We start from the raw sequence: 18,158 nt of genomic DNA on the forward strand, positions 1-18,158 counted from the left end.
ACATAGAGATGCCATCTTTTCTCAGGTCAGGAACCACAGGAACTCTGAACAGTTCATGCAATAGGCTGCATTTTGAGTTACTGCACAGGAGTACCCAAGGGCAGTCGTCTTAGCCCCCATCTTTTCTCATTACCATCAATTAATATTACAGTTTTTATATTCTGTATAGTTTGTGTGTACGTATTCCTGTATTTGAATCACATTATTACGTTTTTTTTAAACCACCATACAAATAAATCAGTATTATTATAGTTTAATCGAGTAAATTACAGGATGTTATTCATCTTAACCAATTTTTGTATTCAAAGAGAGACATATTAAAAAGCAACTGGCAATAAGATGTTGAGTAGCAGAAGTATAAATTAGCATATAGTAGAAACACTGAGGTACATATCATTTTTACTTTTCCTACTACTCAGGGTGTGAGTATGTGGAATCGTGAGTATTTTTATGAATATTTATGACAATAATCTATAAATAAATTCAGTAAACTTTTCCAATCAATTTTCAGTAAAGGTAGATCACATTTTATTCCAACATTCTTTACACTAATATTTTTATCGTTTGAAAAATTAGGTCTGTAGATGTATTTATAATATGGTTCTCGTTTTTTACATGATACTAAAATTCCCAAATGTGAAATAAACATTGTGCATCTTATTTTAAACCCTATTCTTATTCCTATAACTGCTTTTCCCTTTGAAAAATCTAAAAAGCCATGGTCCTTGAGGATAATTAGGGTCGTTGGGCTAACACGCAACTCGCAATGACGCATTTTTCAAACGACACGTGAAGGCCCCGCACCACGTGTCAATGGAAGCACGGAATAGTTCTTTGTTTTATCGTGACACCGCCACAGGTCAGCGGTTCATCGTGATCCACACGGTTCTGAGCTGCCTCTGACTTCACTGATCCACCCGGACTCCTCCACATGTTGGTCCGCAGCGTTGATCCACAGCCTGACATGTGCTGGGTGGAGAACATGCCCCGGGCGGAACGAACCGAGTAACCCCGCTGACACTCGGACTTGTGTCGCCCTCTAGTGGATTTCTTCAAGTACCGCAGCTGACTCACGACACACACACAATTCATGGGCATTTTTTAATTTATTATTATTATTCAGCCACATTGTCACAATATAAACACAGACCTGGATGCTTTGTTAAAAAAAGAACAATGACACTCAGAGGTAATATGACGTAATCCAGGAAAAAGGCAGCTGAAATGAACTTCTAAACATACATAAATAATCTTTACTATTTCTACGCGTTGAACATTTCCTTCACGTTCGGCTTGCAAGACGCCAGGTGGATACATTCAAAATCTTTAAAATTGAAATGAAAATGAAATTGAAATTGAAAAAGCATCTACAGACACACATTTAGGCTGAACCTCTTAAACAAAGCACTCTGTTGGAAAATGCCTGCAGGCCTATGACAACATTAAAACCATGGGCAGTGTTAGGATGAATCCACTCGATCAGTCGGCTGTGTCTTTAATGAAAGTCTTGAAATAGAGAGATTTAATTGTAGTTAAATGAATAATTGCTGTTTAAAGAACCTGTAAACGTGGCAAGCAATAACATCTACCACTATGCATAACGATATCATGGCCTTGTATATATCACGAGAAAACATATTTCAACAGATTTAAATATAAAATCATCACACAGACATGGACCGTAGTAAAACTTTTAAAAACTACTAGTGGACCTCAGATATTTGTCTGGTGCTGATGTGGATTAGGTTTCCATTTGCATTGGTGAAAAAACTGGTTCGGCGTCTTTTACCGCCAACGATTACGACACCTCATGATCCTGTCACTCAAGCTCACAATGTTGACACCTCGCAGGCAGACTTGAAGAGAGGAGACGTGTCCATTTTTCTACAATGACTTTGGAATACCTACTCCAGCTGTATTCATTCACTAGACGCCGTTACTTTTTGGTCTTGAAACATATGGCCTCTCAAGTTTCTTTACCAACTCGAAAGTGGCTCACAAAACCTTCCAATGCACAAATCTTCCACCACAGGTTCCAGTTATTATAAATATATCAAGTCCGGAGACAAACTTTTCAGTCAGCATTCCTTTCTGCCATTGGAAGAAAAATTCAAAAAAGGGTTACGTGGCACAAAGTCTCAGGGTTTTTCAGTTGTTCAGCAGCTCCTTAGCTTTCTAACAGTCATCTGGATCCCATGCTGCAGGTGCTCGGGAAGTGAGTGTGATGGAAGACATGGCGCAGTTATACTTCCAGAGGGGGTCGAAGAGGAATGCAGCCGTCCATCTCCAGAGACTCAGGCCAACCTTCGTACTTGTTGTTGCTCTTACTGTTCTTCATGCGCTTATGGAAACAAACACAAGACAAACCGAAGCAATTTAAACAAAACCAGGTTCTAACTGGATAGAAGCTGCTCATAATAATAATGTGCACAGTAATAATCAAATGCCTTTCGACTATGCTCAACCTGACATAGTTTAAAAATAAAAAAAGGGACAAATTGGCAACACTGTTTTCCAGTGTATACTCTATAATCACAATTTCCTGTAACTTTAAATGATGAACATCACTACACTACTACCAATAACATTGTCTCTGATAATGGAAGCGTAACCCTTCATCATGTGTTGTCAAATGTAGTACTGATATCCACAGTATTAAACAAAACTACAACAATTACGAATATCTCTTCTGACCCTGGCATACATTTAATTATTCTACTGCATTTCATTAATTTTGTATCATGACGCCATTGTAAATGGATTGATTATATAGTGAGTTGAGAAACTTTTCTGGTAGTAATTGCAACAAACCTGCTCAAAAGGACTCTTGTTCTCGATGCCCTTGGCACCTACGAACACCCAGCTGTCTCTGAAGGCCAGATCCTTCACAGCCGTGCTCCCGAGCTCCTCAAAGAGTCGCCTCGTCTCGTCGTTCATCCTGCCAGGGACCGGTGGCAGGTTAATGATTAGTTTAGGCTCAAAGGTCAAACATAAATGCTTCCGTTACAGTTTACGTTGAAATTAATCTAGTCTTTGTAATACTTCTACGTCAGGTTAGGGTTATGCTCATTCACCAGATGTCATTAAATGTAACATTGAAACATTCTGACAGCACAACAGCACGCTGTCAACCACACTGTCACGTTATAATTCCTGACTGCAACAAGGGTTAATGGCAGGGAACAGCTGTTGGTTTATTAATCTGGCCGGACACAAGCTCTGCTGCTGCTCTGCTATTAAAAAGCGATTTCTTTCTAGCCAAGCTACATAATCGTTTTAGGAGAGATGTAATTGCTTGAAATATCTACGACTAACAATTTGGCGGTGGAATTTGTTTTGAGGCGCTTCCAGCACTTGGGACAAAGTGCCAGTGCAACGTGTGTGTGGCCCATATTATCAGGTTGCCACATGCGGTTTACGCCTCTGTAGAGCGCTGTGTCATCCTGAGATTTGGCATCTTAATGTGGTATATATAACACAGACAGGGAAAACTGTTGAAAGTAATTTTGATGTCCCACCAGCAACATTAAATAAAACCATTCTCTGATTTCAGTTTATAAGCTATATTCAAATATGTCACAAAACCAGATAAATATTGTTGGTTTCACCAATTTAGCCATTGCATCTTATTCAAGAAGCTAAGTGGAGGTCACATGTTTACTATGAAGTCAGAGCATTAAGCTAATGTTGACATAACTACATTTCACCATATCTTCCTCTCAACGTGGGTAAACAAAACGAACAAGTGACTGGTGTCTGGCTACAATTGCCCTCTCTTCGGACGGCTTATCAACAGTGGATGATTATTAATGCTGACGGCCAATATCGAAAGCAAACTCAATGTCTGCAACTGACAATAGCAGAGCCTCAGTCAACATGCAGGTGGTATGAACACAGTAACGCGAGCTGCAGCAGTTCAGAGAGTACTTGTCACCCACATGCAAAGCCGACCAGGTGTCCCAGGCGTGAGAGGAAAAGGATTCTTACTTTGTGGCAGCATCATCGAAAGAAGCCACAAACACGAGTGTTCCCTCGTGGAGCGGTCGGAGGAACTTCAGCAGGTCAGAAACATCTGAGAATGAACATCGAAGCAGCTGTGACTTATGGGTGGTTACAGTTGAGACATACGTACCAAATAAAATATGTGAAACCATGTGTACTGTGCATGTGCATGGATTGAATTACCTCCTGCCCACATATCAAAGCTTTTTGTATCCAAGAGATCTCCTGTTACCCCTGAAACAAAGAATCATCAGTCAGCAGACAAAATGAACAGGAGCATCAAATATTTAGAGCAAAGAGTCAAGGCTGTCCCTCTTACCATTCACCAAAGCTATGTTCAGTCCTCTGCCAACGTTGTTCTTCACACTGCTCACTAACCTGGGTGACATAAAGACAGGAGAGGTTGAAGCGCTAACCGAAAGCACGTTAGGAGAACTCTTGTGTTACCCATACACATGAATCTACGCATGTCAGCTAGCTACCTGGCACTTAAGAAGAGACAAGCGATATTAAAAGACTACAGACAAAACCAAAGAGGTGACGGACAGACAGACTGAAAGAATACTTGCATTCAGCTCCCCAGACAGATCTGGAAGCCTGGTTATGACAGCACAGAGGAAAAAAGGAACAGAGAATGAAAACAAAACCAAACACACAAACAAAGGAGACAGCAGGGGGAGGACAAACACAGACGAATGGAGAGAAGGAGGAAAGCGTTCAATCTTACATCTTGTCCTCCAGGCAGATTTTGGGACCGATGACGTTGGCAGCACCGGACACCAGGCGGAAAGCCAAATGTTTTGAGGGACAGGGAGATGAAAGTCCACATTTATACCTGCGAGGATGGGCTTCGGCTGAAACATGCAAAACATTTGTAAGGAAGATATAAATGCAACATTATCAAAATGTTTTTTTTACTGGAGAGTCATGTCATACTGTTCCTACTATTTACCTGGAGTTGGCTCCTCACTTGCACCTGGAAAAAAGAAATGAAAAACATTATAAATACCAGCTTTAGATTCAAAGTGGTAATGGTAATGGTTTTGTATTTATATAGCACTTTTCTAGTCTTGATGACCACTCAAAGCGCTTTACAGTTAGGGTTGCAAAGGGGCGGAAAGTTTCCGGTAAATTTCCGGAAACTTTCCACGGGAATATTAAGCTCGGGAATTTTGAAAAAAAAACAACTATGCAAATTAGGACTAGTCAGGTACATTTCGATGATATTACTCTGGAAAATATATTAGCATGCTTATTGAGGACTGTTCATCTGTTCATCTAGCCATTTCCATTAATTTATCCATCAATTGTAAAATATTTTCACAGACTATTCCAATTGTTTGGCTAACTATTTATATCTCTGGCATTGCATTAGTGTTTTTTTAAAAACTTTTTTCTCATCTTATTCTTCAGAACTATGCCACGTGCACTCTCTCATGTGTGGAGACATTTCACCCCATCCAATGTAGAAGGAAAGGCTGTGTACATTTGAAAATACTGTGCAAAGACCTATGTTAAGAATGACACAAAGATGCACAAGCATATAGTCAAGTGCCCAAAGTTTCCTCAGGGCTCAAATCAGCCTATGACACAACAAAATGCTTATATTTATGTCTGTATATGACAAGGTAAATACAGTTAGTATAAATTACCCACAACATTTCCAGTTTATTCCCGTTAATTCCCGTATATTCCCATGGAAAGTTTCCAACTTTGAATATTCCTGGAATTTTGCAACCCTATTTACAGTACAGTTTTACATTCACACACACATTCATACAGTGCATCTAATCACAGCACTTTGTTATTCTATGGGGGGGAATTCAGGGTTCAGCATCTTGCCCAAGGACACTTCAGCATGCAGATGGATCAGACTGGGGATCGAACCATCGACCTTCAGGTTGGAGGACGACCACTCTACCCCTCAGCCACTGCCGCAAATTATACATTATCAGCCACAGTGATAATGTATAATTTCAGAATGGTGTTTTATATTATTTCTACACAGACGCTGTCAAAAAAAGGTATCTCAGACCAACACTCCAAATTTGACCTTTGGGTTTTTACTGAAAACAGTTGACTTCATCTGGTAGTGTAACACATGTGTCTCAAATCCCTGTTTCCCAGAACCCATGGATCCATCATCCAAGTGCTTGTTTTGCGTGATCAACATTATAAAACCCATAGATATTCAATATCCATCCCCCTAAATCCACACATGCAACTGTTACAACCACAGAATGTTGCCAATCTTGATAAATAGCTCAAAAAAATGTCCTGTCAATCAACTAATCAATTGATCACCTCTCTTCTATTTAAATATCCTCTTTCATTCTCATCCTTTCTCTTACCACTGAAGAAATGTCGCACAGATGAGCCACTATCCTCTCCGAAGAATGTGTTTGCCAGCAGCCATGTGAGACCTACCAGCAGCAGCACAGCCACAACTCTCAGGGGGCCTGTCAGAGAAAAACAGGACGTGCCAGTTCAGGTCCCACCACAAGGTCCAACCACACATGGGATTGAAACCAGACGACTAAATCCCACTGGAATGTGATAATAAGGAAATAACCCACCTGTTAATCTCATGATTCACCGTCTCATAGACCTGGGTGGAGAAGAGACAAAAATGAGAACGAAACTTAAAGTATCAAGATAAGGGTGGTGTAAATGGCAGCCATGTTTGAAAAATGTACAATTTTAGAAACCTAATAAAGAGTCAAAAAGTCCATTTACAATGACAGATGTTTTAACCAATATGAATAGAAGGTATTTGGGTAACTTTACAAAGTTCATCCAACATGTAAAATACTGATCTCGTTATTACTCTACATTATCCTTTGCTATATTTTGTTTTTTGTCATTGACTCATCTGCATGTATGTTATTCCATACTTTGTCACTGTTAGCTTATAGATGGAAATAAAGTTGAGTAAAAAGGAAACAAGCGGGTATTACTTTAGAAAACTGCTGTTAACGATAACTTTTCAATAAAAATAATCTAGGACACTTACCTTTAGTAGAACCACAAGTCTTGCGCAATAGCAGTACAGTACAAGTTTAGTCTAAAATGTACACGTTCGCCTGAGAGTTTCAGTTTCTCTACAGTACCAGATGGCTCTGAGGAGCTGAGGCGTGAAGGGACACGAACAGAAACTAGTTCCCACAACAGAGAAACGCCTCATTGCAACAGACGAGCTACCGACGTGCAGCGAGCCGGAGAGACGACAGGTCTCTTACCTGCTGCGGGCTCCACTCCTCCTCCACTTCCGCCTGGTAGCGTCTGTTCTCCGTCACCTCAGCGGGGATGTAATGGACGCCACAGTCTCGGTTTATTTCCTCCGCTGTTTCCTCATCGAGCCTCTGATGAGACAAATAAACTTTGAACGCGATCAGTGAGACGGGAACGCAGGTGTCACGGTGGATGTTCGCGTTTTTCCCATTTGTCTTCCGGTAAAACTGCAGCAGAACTCCGGTCTGCGGAAACCGAGGCTGCGCGAACACGGTCACGTGACCAACATTTCTAATGGTGCCGCGTTCACGAACTGTCGGCCAGTTGTGTGTCAAAGCCGGGCGAGTTGTAATTTTTAAATAAAAAATGAATAAAATGTCCATATTTTACGTGTCAAATGTTATCCCTAGTAACACAAGCACAGTGAAGCAAAAAATTATTTTTCCGTAATAAATGCAATATGTGTCATCCATTAATGAAAATATAGCAATTACATAACCAGGTTTATTTTTTTCAAGATCTTGAACAACATATGTATATTAAAGAAATATATTTGTATATTGAAGCACTTTGTCACCTTGTTTAGATAGGTGCTATACAAACAAGTATACATGTTATTGTATACAACACTATGAATACTTAAAAACAACTATATTAAAGATTGCAAATAAAAAACGAAGATTTTGCCACATTAATTCCAGCTGTATTATTGGCAACATTTAACCAGCACCAGCTTAATTTATTAATATTGTGATGCCAATACATAAATTATGAACTCATTAATATGGTGTCTGCCTTTATGATACAATGGCGGGGTCGAAAGGGGAAATGGAAACAAATTGGGCAGAGGGTTGTGATGTGACTGTGCTTGTGTTACAAGGGATAACATTTCACACCCAAAATGTGCACATTTTATTAATTTCTATTTAAAAATTGCAACTCGCGAGGCTTTGAACGTCACCCCATACGTCATCAACGTAGTGCTCTTATCTCAGTATTGAATATAATCACTCAGAGAAATTCTTGATATCGCCAGAAATACAGATTAGAGTCTTGCGTGTCTCTTTCTCTTCTACCGCCTGCTCAAAATAAACGCCATGACGTGAACGCAGCATTAATCACTGCTAATATTTATTTTTTTAAATCTTTAAACAAATTTGCGTTAAATCTAAACTTTTTATCTTCCTGTGGTCAAGATCGTCTCAAGTCATAAATGAATAAAAAAACCTATCGCGAGAGGAAAGTACTTCCTGCCGGCGGGCGCGACTACTGCTGCTGCAGAACCAAGATGGCGTCTCACGGTGCAGTGCTGTCAGTGTCCCGAATGATGTCTCCTTTCTGGGGCGGTCGCCTCGGAAATACGGTCAAAGTAAGAGGGCATGTGTTGTTTATGTCATGTCGGACATGTGTGTTGTTGTGTGGCTCCGATTTGAAGTCGTTAATTGTCCCTAAACACAAGGTCACAGGGGTGGGGGGTTATAAACAGTGGCATTGAGCTGGCAGACCTCTAACCTTCCCTTCAGTTACACAGACTTTAAATCTGACTTAACCTTTGTATATAAAGTTAGTCACTAATTATCTTGAATCCTTCTCGCTTCCATTTGTCATTCAGGTGTTTGGACCCACTCTGACCAGTCGCAGGAATCGCACCATGCTCCCAGTGAGTGGATCAGATGTCTCTCTGGGGGTTTCAGGCCCCTCAGGATGAGTAGATGGGATTTAACAAAACTAATGAGGCTGTATATAAATCACTGTGGCTGGGTACTTACATATCTGTGTTTTATAAAGTGGGGCTGTTGTGTATCTGGGGTTTTTTCACCCTCTTTGGGGGAAAGTGGGCGTGATTCCTCTGCATTTGCTGCTCTTTGGTGTTGACATGTTTGTCTACGCTGCTGTCAAACTGACTTGTCCTTCTGCTTTTCCTGCTGTCCGTCTCCAACTACAGGGAGATAACATTGTAAGTAGCTAACTCTGATGTGCTTACCTAGGTCACTCCGTAATCTAATGAACCACATCACTCCTCATACTGTACAAGAAACCACATGTTCTGCCTCAATAATACCAGGGCTGGGTAATACTAACACATCTGCTAGAGGGATTAGTTTAAGCATTGATGAACAGTTCTGTGCAGAGTGTTTGAGGCACTCAACCCTCCGCCCAAGTTAGGAATTCAGAAAAGAAACCAGCTTAAATCAAATAATTTATTGTGTGGGGCCACCCTTGGCCTTTTTGAAGTAGCACAAATTCCAGGTACAGTCGACTCGTGCACACTTTGTTGTTGTTCCATTTATCTTAGAGAATTTGCCTCAGTTCTTCTGTGAATTGAGTTTTTTCTCCGTGTCTTCTAGTATTTCATGTAATCCCAGATTTGACCTCTGCAGGGATCAAACCACCTGTTGTAGGATTTCTTAATCTTAAAGTTGCTGAAGATAGTTCCTTGTCGCACTGTCATGCTGCAGAATAAATCTGGAGTCATTGATCAGACGTCTGCTTGATTCTATTCAATTCAATAATGTATAAAAATCCAAACATCGAAAGTGCCTCACACCCTTTGCACAGTACTCTAAAATACCATTTCACTTTGGCTTGCATGGGATCTCAATCTGGGACTCATTCATCATTATGTATCTGCTGTTCTTTAAGTTAATAATGCAGTTAATAACACCTGTAATTCAAATGTCAAAGCCGCCTCCTGCAAAGTACGGAGGCAGACACACTGTGACCCTCATACCCGGAGACGGAATTGGTCCTGAGCTGCTCAATCATGTCAGAGAGGTTTTCAGGTAGGTTAGACTTAAACAAAACCTTCTTCACACGTGTTGACTCCAGACGGCCGAGGATTATCTCATCATATTTTTTTGAAATCCTGCTGTAGGTTCAGCTGTGTGCCAGTGGACTTTGAGGTGGTCCATGTCAACTCTGACGTGGAGACTGAGGAGGATATCAATAACGCCATTACTGCCATCCGCCGTAATGGAGTTGCCCTCAAAGGTAAGAAGTCCAATTTTTCACAATTGAACAATTGCTTATGTTTTAGGCAGAGCATGGAAACATGAAAAGCCAAGTACGGCTGTGAGAGGCACATTGTCTATATTAACTGTGACCTTTCTAACTCTTCTAAAAGGAAACATAGAAACCAAACATACCATGCCGCCATCTGTCAAATCCAGGAATAATCTCCTTCGGTAAGATCATTTATAAAAATACAGATCTCTTTATAAAGGCTCTTTTGTGACGTGGGTCATTTTTCTTCCAGAGTTTGGTTCTGTCAGTTGACCTATGTTTCCCCCCCCCTTTCTCCTTGCTGTCTTGTTCCATGTCCATCAACAGCACAAGTTTGGACTTGTATGCCAATGTGATGCACTGCCAGTCCCTCCCCGGAGTCCAGACCCGCCACAAGAACATTGACATCATGATCATCAGGGAGAACACGGAGGGAGAATATAGCAGTCTTGAGCATGAGGTCAGACAAAGCAATCAGTTCTGCCGCTTGCTAAAAAACACATGTTGGCACTTCTCTCCATTAAAGTCCTCACTGTTAGCTAGTGTTAGCTCCTCACCAGGGACACGCCGATTAAATTAGAACCGACACAGTAATTACTCGACTTCAATGGCTCCGCAAAACTCATATCCAGTGATAATATCTCCGAGACAAACACAAACAGAGGCTTTTTTTCAGGCTATCCCTCTTGTAGTTGTGATTTATAGATTGTTAGGAGATAACCGAAGTCAGCTTAGTCACAACAACCAGAGCCACAGGAGTCATGGAAGCTGTGGTGTATCTGTTATGACTGTTGATATTCACTCATATCGCCAGTTATTATCTCTGTCAGTTATCAACCTAAAATAACACTTTTGTATATATTATATATATTATAATAACACAAATTCCAAAAGGACATTTTATACAACATGTTGCCCCCAACTGAACCACTCAAAACAAGTGACAACAGATAACAATTATCACAGATGTACCCATTTATCGAATCGATATTGGATCATTAAAATGAAAAAAATCACAGTTTAACTAAATGAATCCAGCCAAATTCCCTTGCTAAAGTGTTTAGTATTTAGTTATATTGTATATGGCTTTTACATCTTTGTTTTACTAACTCTGGTCTATTGTAGTTTCATCTGTCGTAATACTGAAGCTTTAGCTGTCATTTATATGTTATTCTCCTCTCCGTTGTCTTTCAGAGCGTCTCCGGAGTCGTGGAGTGTCTCAAGATCATCACCAGGAACAATTCCCTCAGGATCGCAGAGTATGCCTTCAGGCTGGCCAGAGAGAAGGGCCGCCGTAGGGTCACCGCCGTACATAAGGCCAACATCATGTGAGTGACTCTGTGGCAAGTTGATCCTAGCGGAGCTGTTTAGCCTCTCTCATGTTGTGAGTTTCTTCATGCTGGACACTTACAGTTTTCTGCCTCTCTCCTCCAAATAGGAAGCTCGGTGATGGCTTGTTCCTGCAGTGCTGCAGAGAAGTGGCCTCTGGTTACCCAGACATCACATTTGACAGCATGATTGTGGACAACACCACCATGCAGGTCATGGTCGATAACATTTTGACAAAGCCAGGGAGTGTTTGTCAGTGCTGCTGAATCAAAATCATTTACCCGCCACTGTGTTTGTTTTTGCAGCTGGTTTCCAAGCCCGAGCAATTTGACGTGATGGTGATGCCCAATCTGTACGGGAACGTCGTGAGCAATGTGTGCGCAGGCCTGGTGGGAGGGCCCGGCCTGGTGCCTGGAGCCAATTATGGCCGTGACTATGCCGTGTTTGAAACGGTGAGTGTTGAGCAGCTCCTGGCCCTAATATCATCTCTTTGATAAAGTGCAACTCAAAGTTCCATCTCTTTCTTTGTCTTATTTTACCTTTATCTCTCAGGCCACAAGGAATACCGGGAAGAGCATTGCAAACAAGAACATTGCAAACCCCACTGCCATGCTGCTAGCCAGCTGCATGATGCTGGACCACCTTAAGTGAGCCTTTCCACACACAAGATACACAAACAATCCTGCGGTTTCATCTGCGTTGTAATGTTTTGTGTGCGCTCTTCCGGCAATGTAAAGAATTCTTTCTAATGTCTCCAGGCTTCACGACCATGCTAGTTCAATCCGGAATGCAGTCCTCACTACCATGAACGAAACCAGGGTAAGTTTTTCATAACTGACAGGTCCTTCCCCTCAACTGTCTCACCGGCTGCCATAAATCTTGTAGAGTTGTTGTCTAGAGGCTCAGGTGGCCGGTCTGGCGAGCTTCCTACAGGGCATCACACTACATATACACAAAGCAGCATTGTGTCCTTTCATTGTTTTACGAAATGCTTCCTTGAACGTTATCTGATTTTACATCGTGTGGATTGGATAATAATTACAGCCCTGGAGCTTATTTCAAACCTGATCTGCTTATCATCCATAGCAACAGACTTGTTGCTGCAGAGAAGTGATATGTATTTCATTTTATTTGCGCCAAGGAGGTTATGTTTTCATCTGCCTATGTTTATTTGTTTGTTTGTCTGTTGGTTGGCAGGATTACGTAAACACTACTGGAGAAATTAACATGACATTTGGTGGAAAGATGGGATATGGGTCAGGAAAAGATGCATTTATTTTGGGTCTGGATCCAGATCAGAGGCAAATCAAGGATTTTTTAAAAAACTTTCTTCACTAATGTGAATTATAGTTTTTCAACATTTTCTTTGATTCCTCAGAAAATTAATCATGGTTCTTGATGGTTCCACTGTTGCATTTAAATGGCATCTGGTAATGTGTTAAAATACTTCAATACTTTTTTATTTTTCCTGCAGTTGCACACGGCTGATATCGGGGGTCAGGGCACCACTTCAGACGTGGTCCAGTCTGTCATGAGGGGCATCCAGAGTAAAGGGCAGCTCACATCTGAGCGCTAGACCACCAGCGAGGATTCCACATAGTCACACACACACTCGCACTCACTTCAGAGGTGTGAGCTTGAACAGGTGTGGACATGAGGGACAGGTGTACAGTACAAGAGAAGGATATCCATGATTGTCTATTTCCATAGCTTATCTCTGACCTCACAATGGTTTCCCCCTCTCCCCTCTTCACGCTGCTAACTGACCACTTTACTGTACAAACAGCCTTTTGTCATCACCTGCAGGTTCCACACATAACAATAACCTTCACTATAGAATTTCATTATTTCTCCTATTAGATGCTGGATGGATTATATTTCCCGAGGTCAATAGATTCATAGAGTTGAAAATCAGGATCGTCTCAAATAACTTGAGACGATTCTCTTTGGAATAACCGTCAATGTGGATCATTATTTATTTTAAACTCAAGACAAAGTTTCAGCCGTTTGAAAAAAGCGCAATGTTCGCTGAACACCTGAACTTCATTTCTGTAATTTAGTCAAATCAAGTCTTATATACTGTACTGCACTGTACTGTCTGTAGGTTCTCATCATGTAGCTGTACTTGTGCTGGTGTTGTGGCTTCTTTAATTCACATTGTAGCGTCAGAGGAGGAGAGTTACATCAAGCGACTTCTGTCAAAGCTGAGATTTTATGCTTCATGGTTTTTTTCAGTGTGGATCATATCGGGTATAACTGTAACCAGGCAACAGCTCTTACTGTGTGATATGAAAAGATTGTCTTTCTCATGTATCATCTAGAGGTTTGGAATTATATACTGTATAACGTAAATATGATCAATAAAGAAGTTATCTATCTTACATCGATTCCTTTTGGACAGAAGTTTGGAATTGAGATTTTTCTCAAATAAAGAAACTAAGCTGTCGGTTTAATAGGTGCTTTTCTAAAACGAGAGTAAATTATGGGTTCTTGAAGGTTTACATTTTCAGAAGTGTTGATTTAACTGGCCTGTGTTTTAAGTGAACTCAATAATGAAAACAAAAACTATAATACCACACAGATTAATAGTGTTAACTGTATTCTCCAAAATGATCCATTAAAACTTAACTGTACTTTATAACCTTTATGAAAATAGGATTTATTATAGCACTATTGTATTATGTTGCATTAGTTTTAATTTAGTGTAACTGAGTGTATTAGTCCAGCATAAAACATCAGCTTCTTACTGCCAAGATCCTTTGAAATAAATCTACAGTCTTTGTGTGTGCTTCAAAGAAAAACTCCACTAGGGCCTCCTGCTCGGGATAAAGATTATTTTGCTGAGAATAAGAAAAACCTCTCTGATCCTTGTGTTTGTTTTACAATTTCACGCTCCATCAGTGTCTCACAACACTGGAGGACAGCTTGCTGTTTTCACATTTCATCACTAGAGGGCAACACCTCTTCCTGAAACTGCTACTAACCAACTTGGAGCACAAAGTGCACAGCTGCAGGCATGTGTGCTCAGTCCGACCACTAAATGGAGAATAATGTAACCACTCTGGACTACCATGTGTGCATGTTTTCACTGCACTCAGAAATAAGCAGCAGGGAAATTAGGGTTGCTAGAATATCAGAGGAATGCATATTCTTTTCCAAATGATTCAGAATATTAAGAAAATTATTGTTTTAATGTGATTTCTATAAATAACCTCTTGGCCACATGTTTCTACGTCATAGTGAACGAGTCCAGCTTCGCTCTTTGTTTAAATCATCCTAATGTAGCATAAAACCAACCCATTTATTACAGTGTCACCTGCAATAGTGTTTGTTATTTTCTAGACCACACAGTCCAATTGAGGAAAAAGTGGTCCTCCGAGCCAGCAGACGCAGGAGGGGGGGCAGCAGTTAGATGTTATAATGGCACATCATTCAGCGGTGACCTCCTGTTCACAGACGTTGTATAAATAATCCCAGCGGGGTCGGCAGTCACAGGGGCACATCTCATTGTAGTGGCACTGGCCAATTTAGCATGTGTCCAGTTGTGTGGGAAAGTTACAGGCTGGTCTTCTCTGTTCGAGCAGAGAAATCATTCTTGAACACAATTGATCGCCATTTTCTTCCCCCATTTCATCCGTTTTTAGATGACGTTGTCCCCAGGAAATCACTAATCACACACACTCGGTGTGCAGTGTGTGAAATGTGCAGGGAATTACGATGTGTGTACCTTGGCTGCTGCCATTTGGCGTGGATCTCTGTACTCCCTCTCCATTCATGTCAGTTACTCACTCTACAGAGACGGAGCTGGCTTGTAAAAGGTCTTCAGCTCGCTTTAATTTAGTATCAGTCCATTTTGTTGCCCTTTCTGTAAGAGATTCGTCCTTCAGTGCAGCTTTTTCTCATCAGCTCATTCCACTTGGACTGTTTACCTCATCTTACCTCACACCATTGTAGATTGAGCCGCATGCTCCTTCCCCCCCGTGACCCTCATCGCCTCTCGACTTGCCTCTTCCCCCCCCATTAAGCCTCTGCTGGAGCTCTGCCATCAGGCAGATGGATAGATGCTTGTGGAGAGAGGGAGACGTCGCAACAAATCAGCAGCTACTTGACCCTAATGGACCACCATTTTCTGTGCTCATTATTTTGAAGGGTCACAACCTGCTGCGTTAGATCAGTGTACAAACGATGGGCTCACCCAAATTACAATAAAAATGTTTTCTCACCAGATTCTTTTGCTTTCATTTGCCATTCATGTGGTTTCAGATATATGTATCTGAGATTTGTACGGCCACTTCAAATACAAGTGCTGAATTGCACTTAGTAGACTGCTCCACCAAGGGCCAAGAGTCCCCTATCAAACCATATTTAAATTCACAAGATCCAGATATTTATTTATATTTGCACAAAATTGCACTCCTTGACAGGAATGAGTCCCCTCGACATGTCTAATTGTTTTCATCTGGATCTATTAATCCTATTAATACTTCTCTGAGAAATAAACAAAAGTGTTTAAAAATAGGCCTCATTTTGCTTTGTTAAAGAAATTAAAAGAAATTCTTGGATTCCCCCCGGATCTGCATCCAAACCAAAAAGTAATGGGTCGTCTCTTGGGTCACGTCCCACCCTGTCACAAAACTTCATTCAAATTGGTTGTGAGATTTCTGAGTAATCCTGACCACAAACAAACAAATACATGCATGTGAAAGTACAATATGGATTCTGTTGCTTACATGGATTACGTTTGGAAAATTCAACACCTACTTGTCAGTAACTTTCATTATCTGGAGTGCCTGAATAGAGATTCTGCTTTTGAAAATGTCCTTTATTACCTCCACCAAAGAGTTTACGTTTGAACCCTTCTCTGTTTGATTGTTGGTTGGTTTGTTAATCTTTATGTATTTGCAAGATTAAACAAAAACAACAGGACGGATTTCCACAGAGTAGGTTCTATGGGTCAGGAAAGAACACATTCAATTTTGGTGCAGATCCGGATCAGAGGTGGGGATCCAGAAATCATTTAATCACTTTCTTTAACATTGCGAGACAGAGCGAGTTTCATCATTTCCACTGTTTCCACGGGGAATAATTCATAATAAATAATTCATGGATCTTGATGAAAATCATCTGGCACATTTCAGGGACTGATTTCTACGAGTGTGTGAAATGTGGTGCAGCTTGATTGAATTTAAGGCGACTGTTGGGTCTTGGCGGAGGTTCAGTATGTGCTCTGCTGAGTTCCTGCACTCTACTTCATACTGTGAGCGTCACAAACAAAATATTACAAATCTTGATTCCTGGGGTCGAAGCTGACACAGACAGAGTCCAAACCTTAAATCTGAACCTTCTGAAAACATGTTTGTCCATTAAACACATGACCACACTTGACCGATCTGTCTGAGTAATGGAAATTCTCTGTCTTTTTTTTCTTCTATACCCACCTGTGTCTTCTCCCTCCTCCATTCCTCACTCTCGTGTCTTGGAAACACCTCTTTAAACAATTTTTTAAAGTCTTTCTAAATTTAATGCTGAAACGTCCGAGTCCAACCACAAGACATGACGCTGATATAAAAACAGCTCGTTGTTTTTCTCCATGATTCTGCTCCTGATCATTTCCAGCAGTCCTCCCTCTCTCCTTCTCTGTCTCTGTGTCGCTCTTTCACACACACTCTCTCTGAGTGTAACCCGAGAGCTGACAGGTAGTTTCCACAACATATGAACGCGCTCCCCTCTCTCATGATCCTCGGGCCCGCTGTGCAAAGCGATGCAGCGCAGGTGATCATAATCAATCAACGTGCTTCTGATCGGCCTCTGCCAAGCACATCTGCATTCAGTCCGCCTGCTCTGCTCTCTGTTAATGGGGCCTTTTTCCAGCCCACAGCTAGAGCTAAGCTACAGTGAGCTACATCATCAGTCAGAAATTCTCCATCAGTTTGGCCCGGCTCTGTGTGTTTTTGGCTCTCGCTCTCGGACGTCTGCTCCACTTTGTTTTCTCCGAGATTTCCAGTATCTTCCTCGGCAGTGACGGACCGAATCAGAGGGGAATTGTGAACGGGCGAGTTGGGAGAAGTGGGTGATGATGTTGGCTTGGCAGAAAAGGGTGTCGGAAATAGTTCAGTAGTACGGACGTGGCTCGAGGCAGCGGTGGAGCTACGATTTTTCTATGTTCGGTGGCCATAAAGGGGCCACAGTTTACACAGAGGAGCCAATGATATGTCCATCATCCGGCCTCAATTCCCGATTCAATAAGGTCCACATTTAGTCATTCAGCCACACATCGTTGAGTGTACTTTGAAATTTGTTCTAGTTCAAGCACATCTTCGAAAAAGCTTAGAAAAAGAAAATTCTTGACAAATTATCACATTTATTGTTGGAAAGTGAACAGCTTTTTCTTTTCCTTTTTATAGACCAATCACAGGACAGGGGTATATCAGGGGTCAATTAAAGAATTCTTTTTTAATTTCTCCAGGCTTCACGATCATGCCAGTTCAAACCAGAATGCAGTCCTCACTACCATGAACGAAACCAGGGTAAGTTTTTCATAACTGACAGGTCCTTCCCCTCAACTGTCTCACCGGTTGCCATAAGTCTTGTAG

At 41.2% G+C, this 18,158-nt stretch overlaps 2 protein-coding genes across 3 annotated transcripts; one reads left to right on the forward strand and one right to left on the reverse strand.

Moving 5' to 3' along the window:
- Positions 1–1,087: 1,087 nt before the first annotated feature.
- Positions 1,088–7,476, reverse strand: fam3a (FAM3 metabolism regulating signaling molecule A). The gene is made up of 10 exons (XM_061074237.1): positions 7,242–7,476; positions 6,579–6,610; positions 6,354–6,461; positions 4,955–4,978; positions 4,730–4,856; positions 4,322–4,380; positions 4,186–4,236; positions 3,988–4,072; positions 2,812–2,938; positions 1,088–2,341 (listed from the first exon to the last, which is right to left on the reverse strand). The coding sequence occupies exons 2-10, from the start codon at positions 6,589–6,591 to the stop codon at positions 2,243–2,245; spliced, it is 693 nt and encodes a 230-aa protein (XP_060930220.1). The 5' UTR covers positions 6,592–6,610; positions 7,242–7,476; the 3' UTR covers positions 1,088–2,242.
- A 1,044-nt stretch (positions 7,477–8,520) lies between these two features.
- Positions 8,521–13,946, forward strand: idh3g (isocitrate dehydrogenase (NAD(+)) 3 non-catalytic subunit gamma). Of its 2 annotated transcripts, XM_061074320.1 has the most exons (12): positions 8,521–8,602; positions 8,846–8,893; positions 9,919–10,016; positions 10,109–10,224; positions 10,358–10,418; positions 10,564–10,696; positions 11,431–11,564; positions 11,675–11,777; positions 11,871–12,017; positions 12,118–12,212; positions 12,324–12,384; positions 13,040–13,946. In XM_061074320.1, the coding sequence occupies exons 1-12, from the start codon at positions 8,522–8,524 to the stop codon at positions 13,139–13,141; spliced, it is 1,179 nt and encodes a 392-aa protein (XP_060930303.1). In that variant the 5' UTR covers position 8,521; the 3' UTR covers positions 13,142–13,946. The 2 variants fall into 2 exon arrangements, with proteins under 2 accessions (XP_060930303.1, XP_060930304.1); XM_061074321.1 differs by lacking the exons at positions 8,521–8,602; positions 8,846–8,893 and adding an exon at positions 8,906–9,190.
- Positions 13,947–18,158: the final 4,212 nt, after the last annotated feature.

Source organism: Limanda limanda, chromosome 7 (assembly GCF_963576545.1).
Source record: "Limanda limanda chromosome 7, fLimLim1.1, whole genome shotgun sequence".
Lineage (NCBI taxonomy): Eukaryota > Metazoa > Chordata > Actinopteri > Pleuronectiformes > Pleuronectidae > Limanda > Limanda limanda.

Bases quoted from the DNA above. Each gene is read 5' to 3' on its own strand.
- fam3a (XM_061074237.1), bottom strand. The intron at 4,381-4,729 runs GTAAGATTGAAC...TATGTCACCCAG, and splicing joins ATCTGCCTGGAGGACAAGAT to GTTAGTGAGCAGTGTGAAGA. The intron at 2,939-3,987 runs GTAAGAATCCTT...GGTCCCTGGCAG, and splicing joins TTCGATGATGCTGCCACAAA to GATGAACGACGAGACGAGGC.
- idh3g (XM_061074320.1), top strand. From the start codon at position 8,522: ATGGCGTCTCACGGTGCAGTGCTGTCAGTGTCCCGAATGATGTCTCCT. The intron at 11,565-11,674 runs GTGAGTGACTCT...TCCTCCAAATAG, and splicing joins GTACATAAGGCCAACATCAT to GAAGCTCGGTGATGGCTTGT. The intron at 12,385-13,039 runs GTAAGTTTTTCA...TTTTTCCTGCAG, and splicing joins CTACCATGAACGAAACCAGG to TTGCACACGGCTGATATCGG.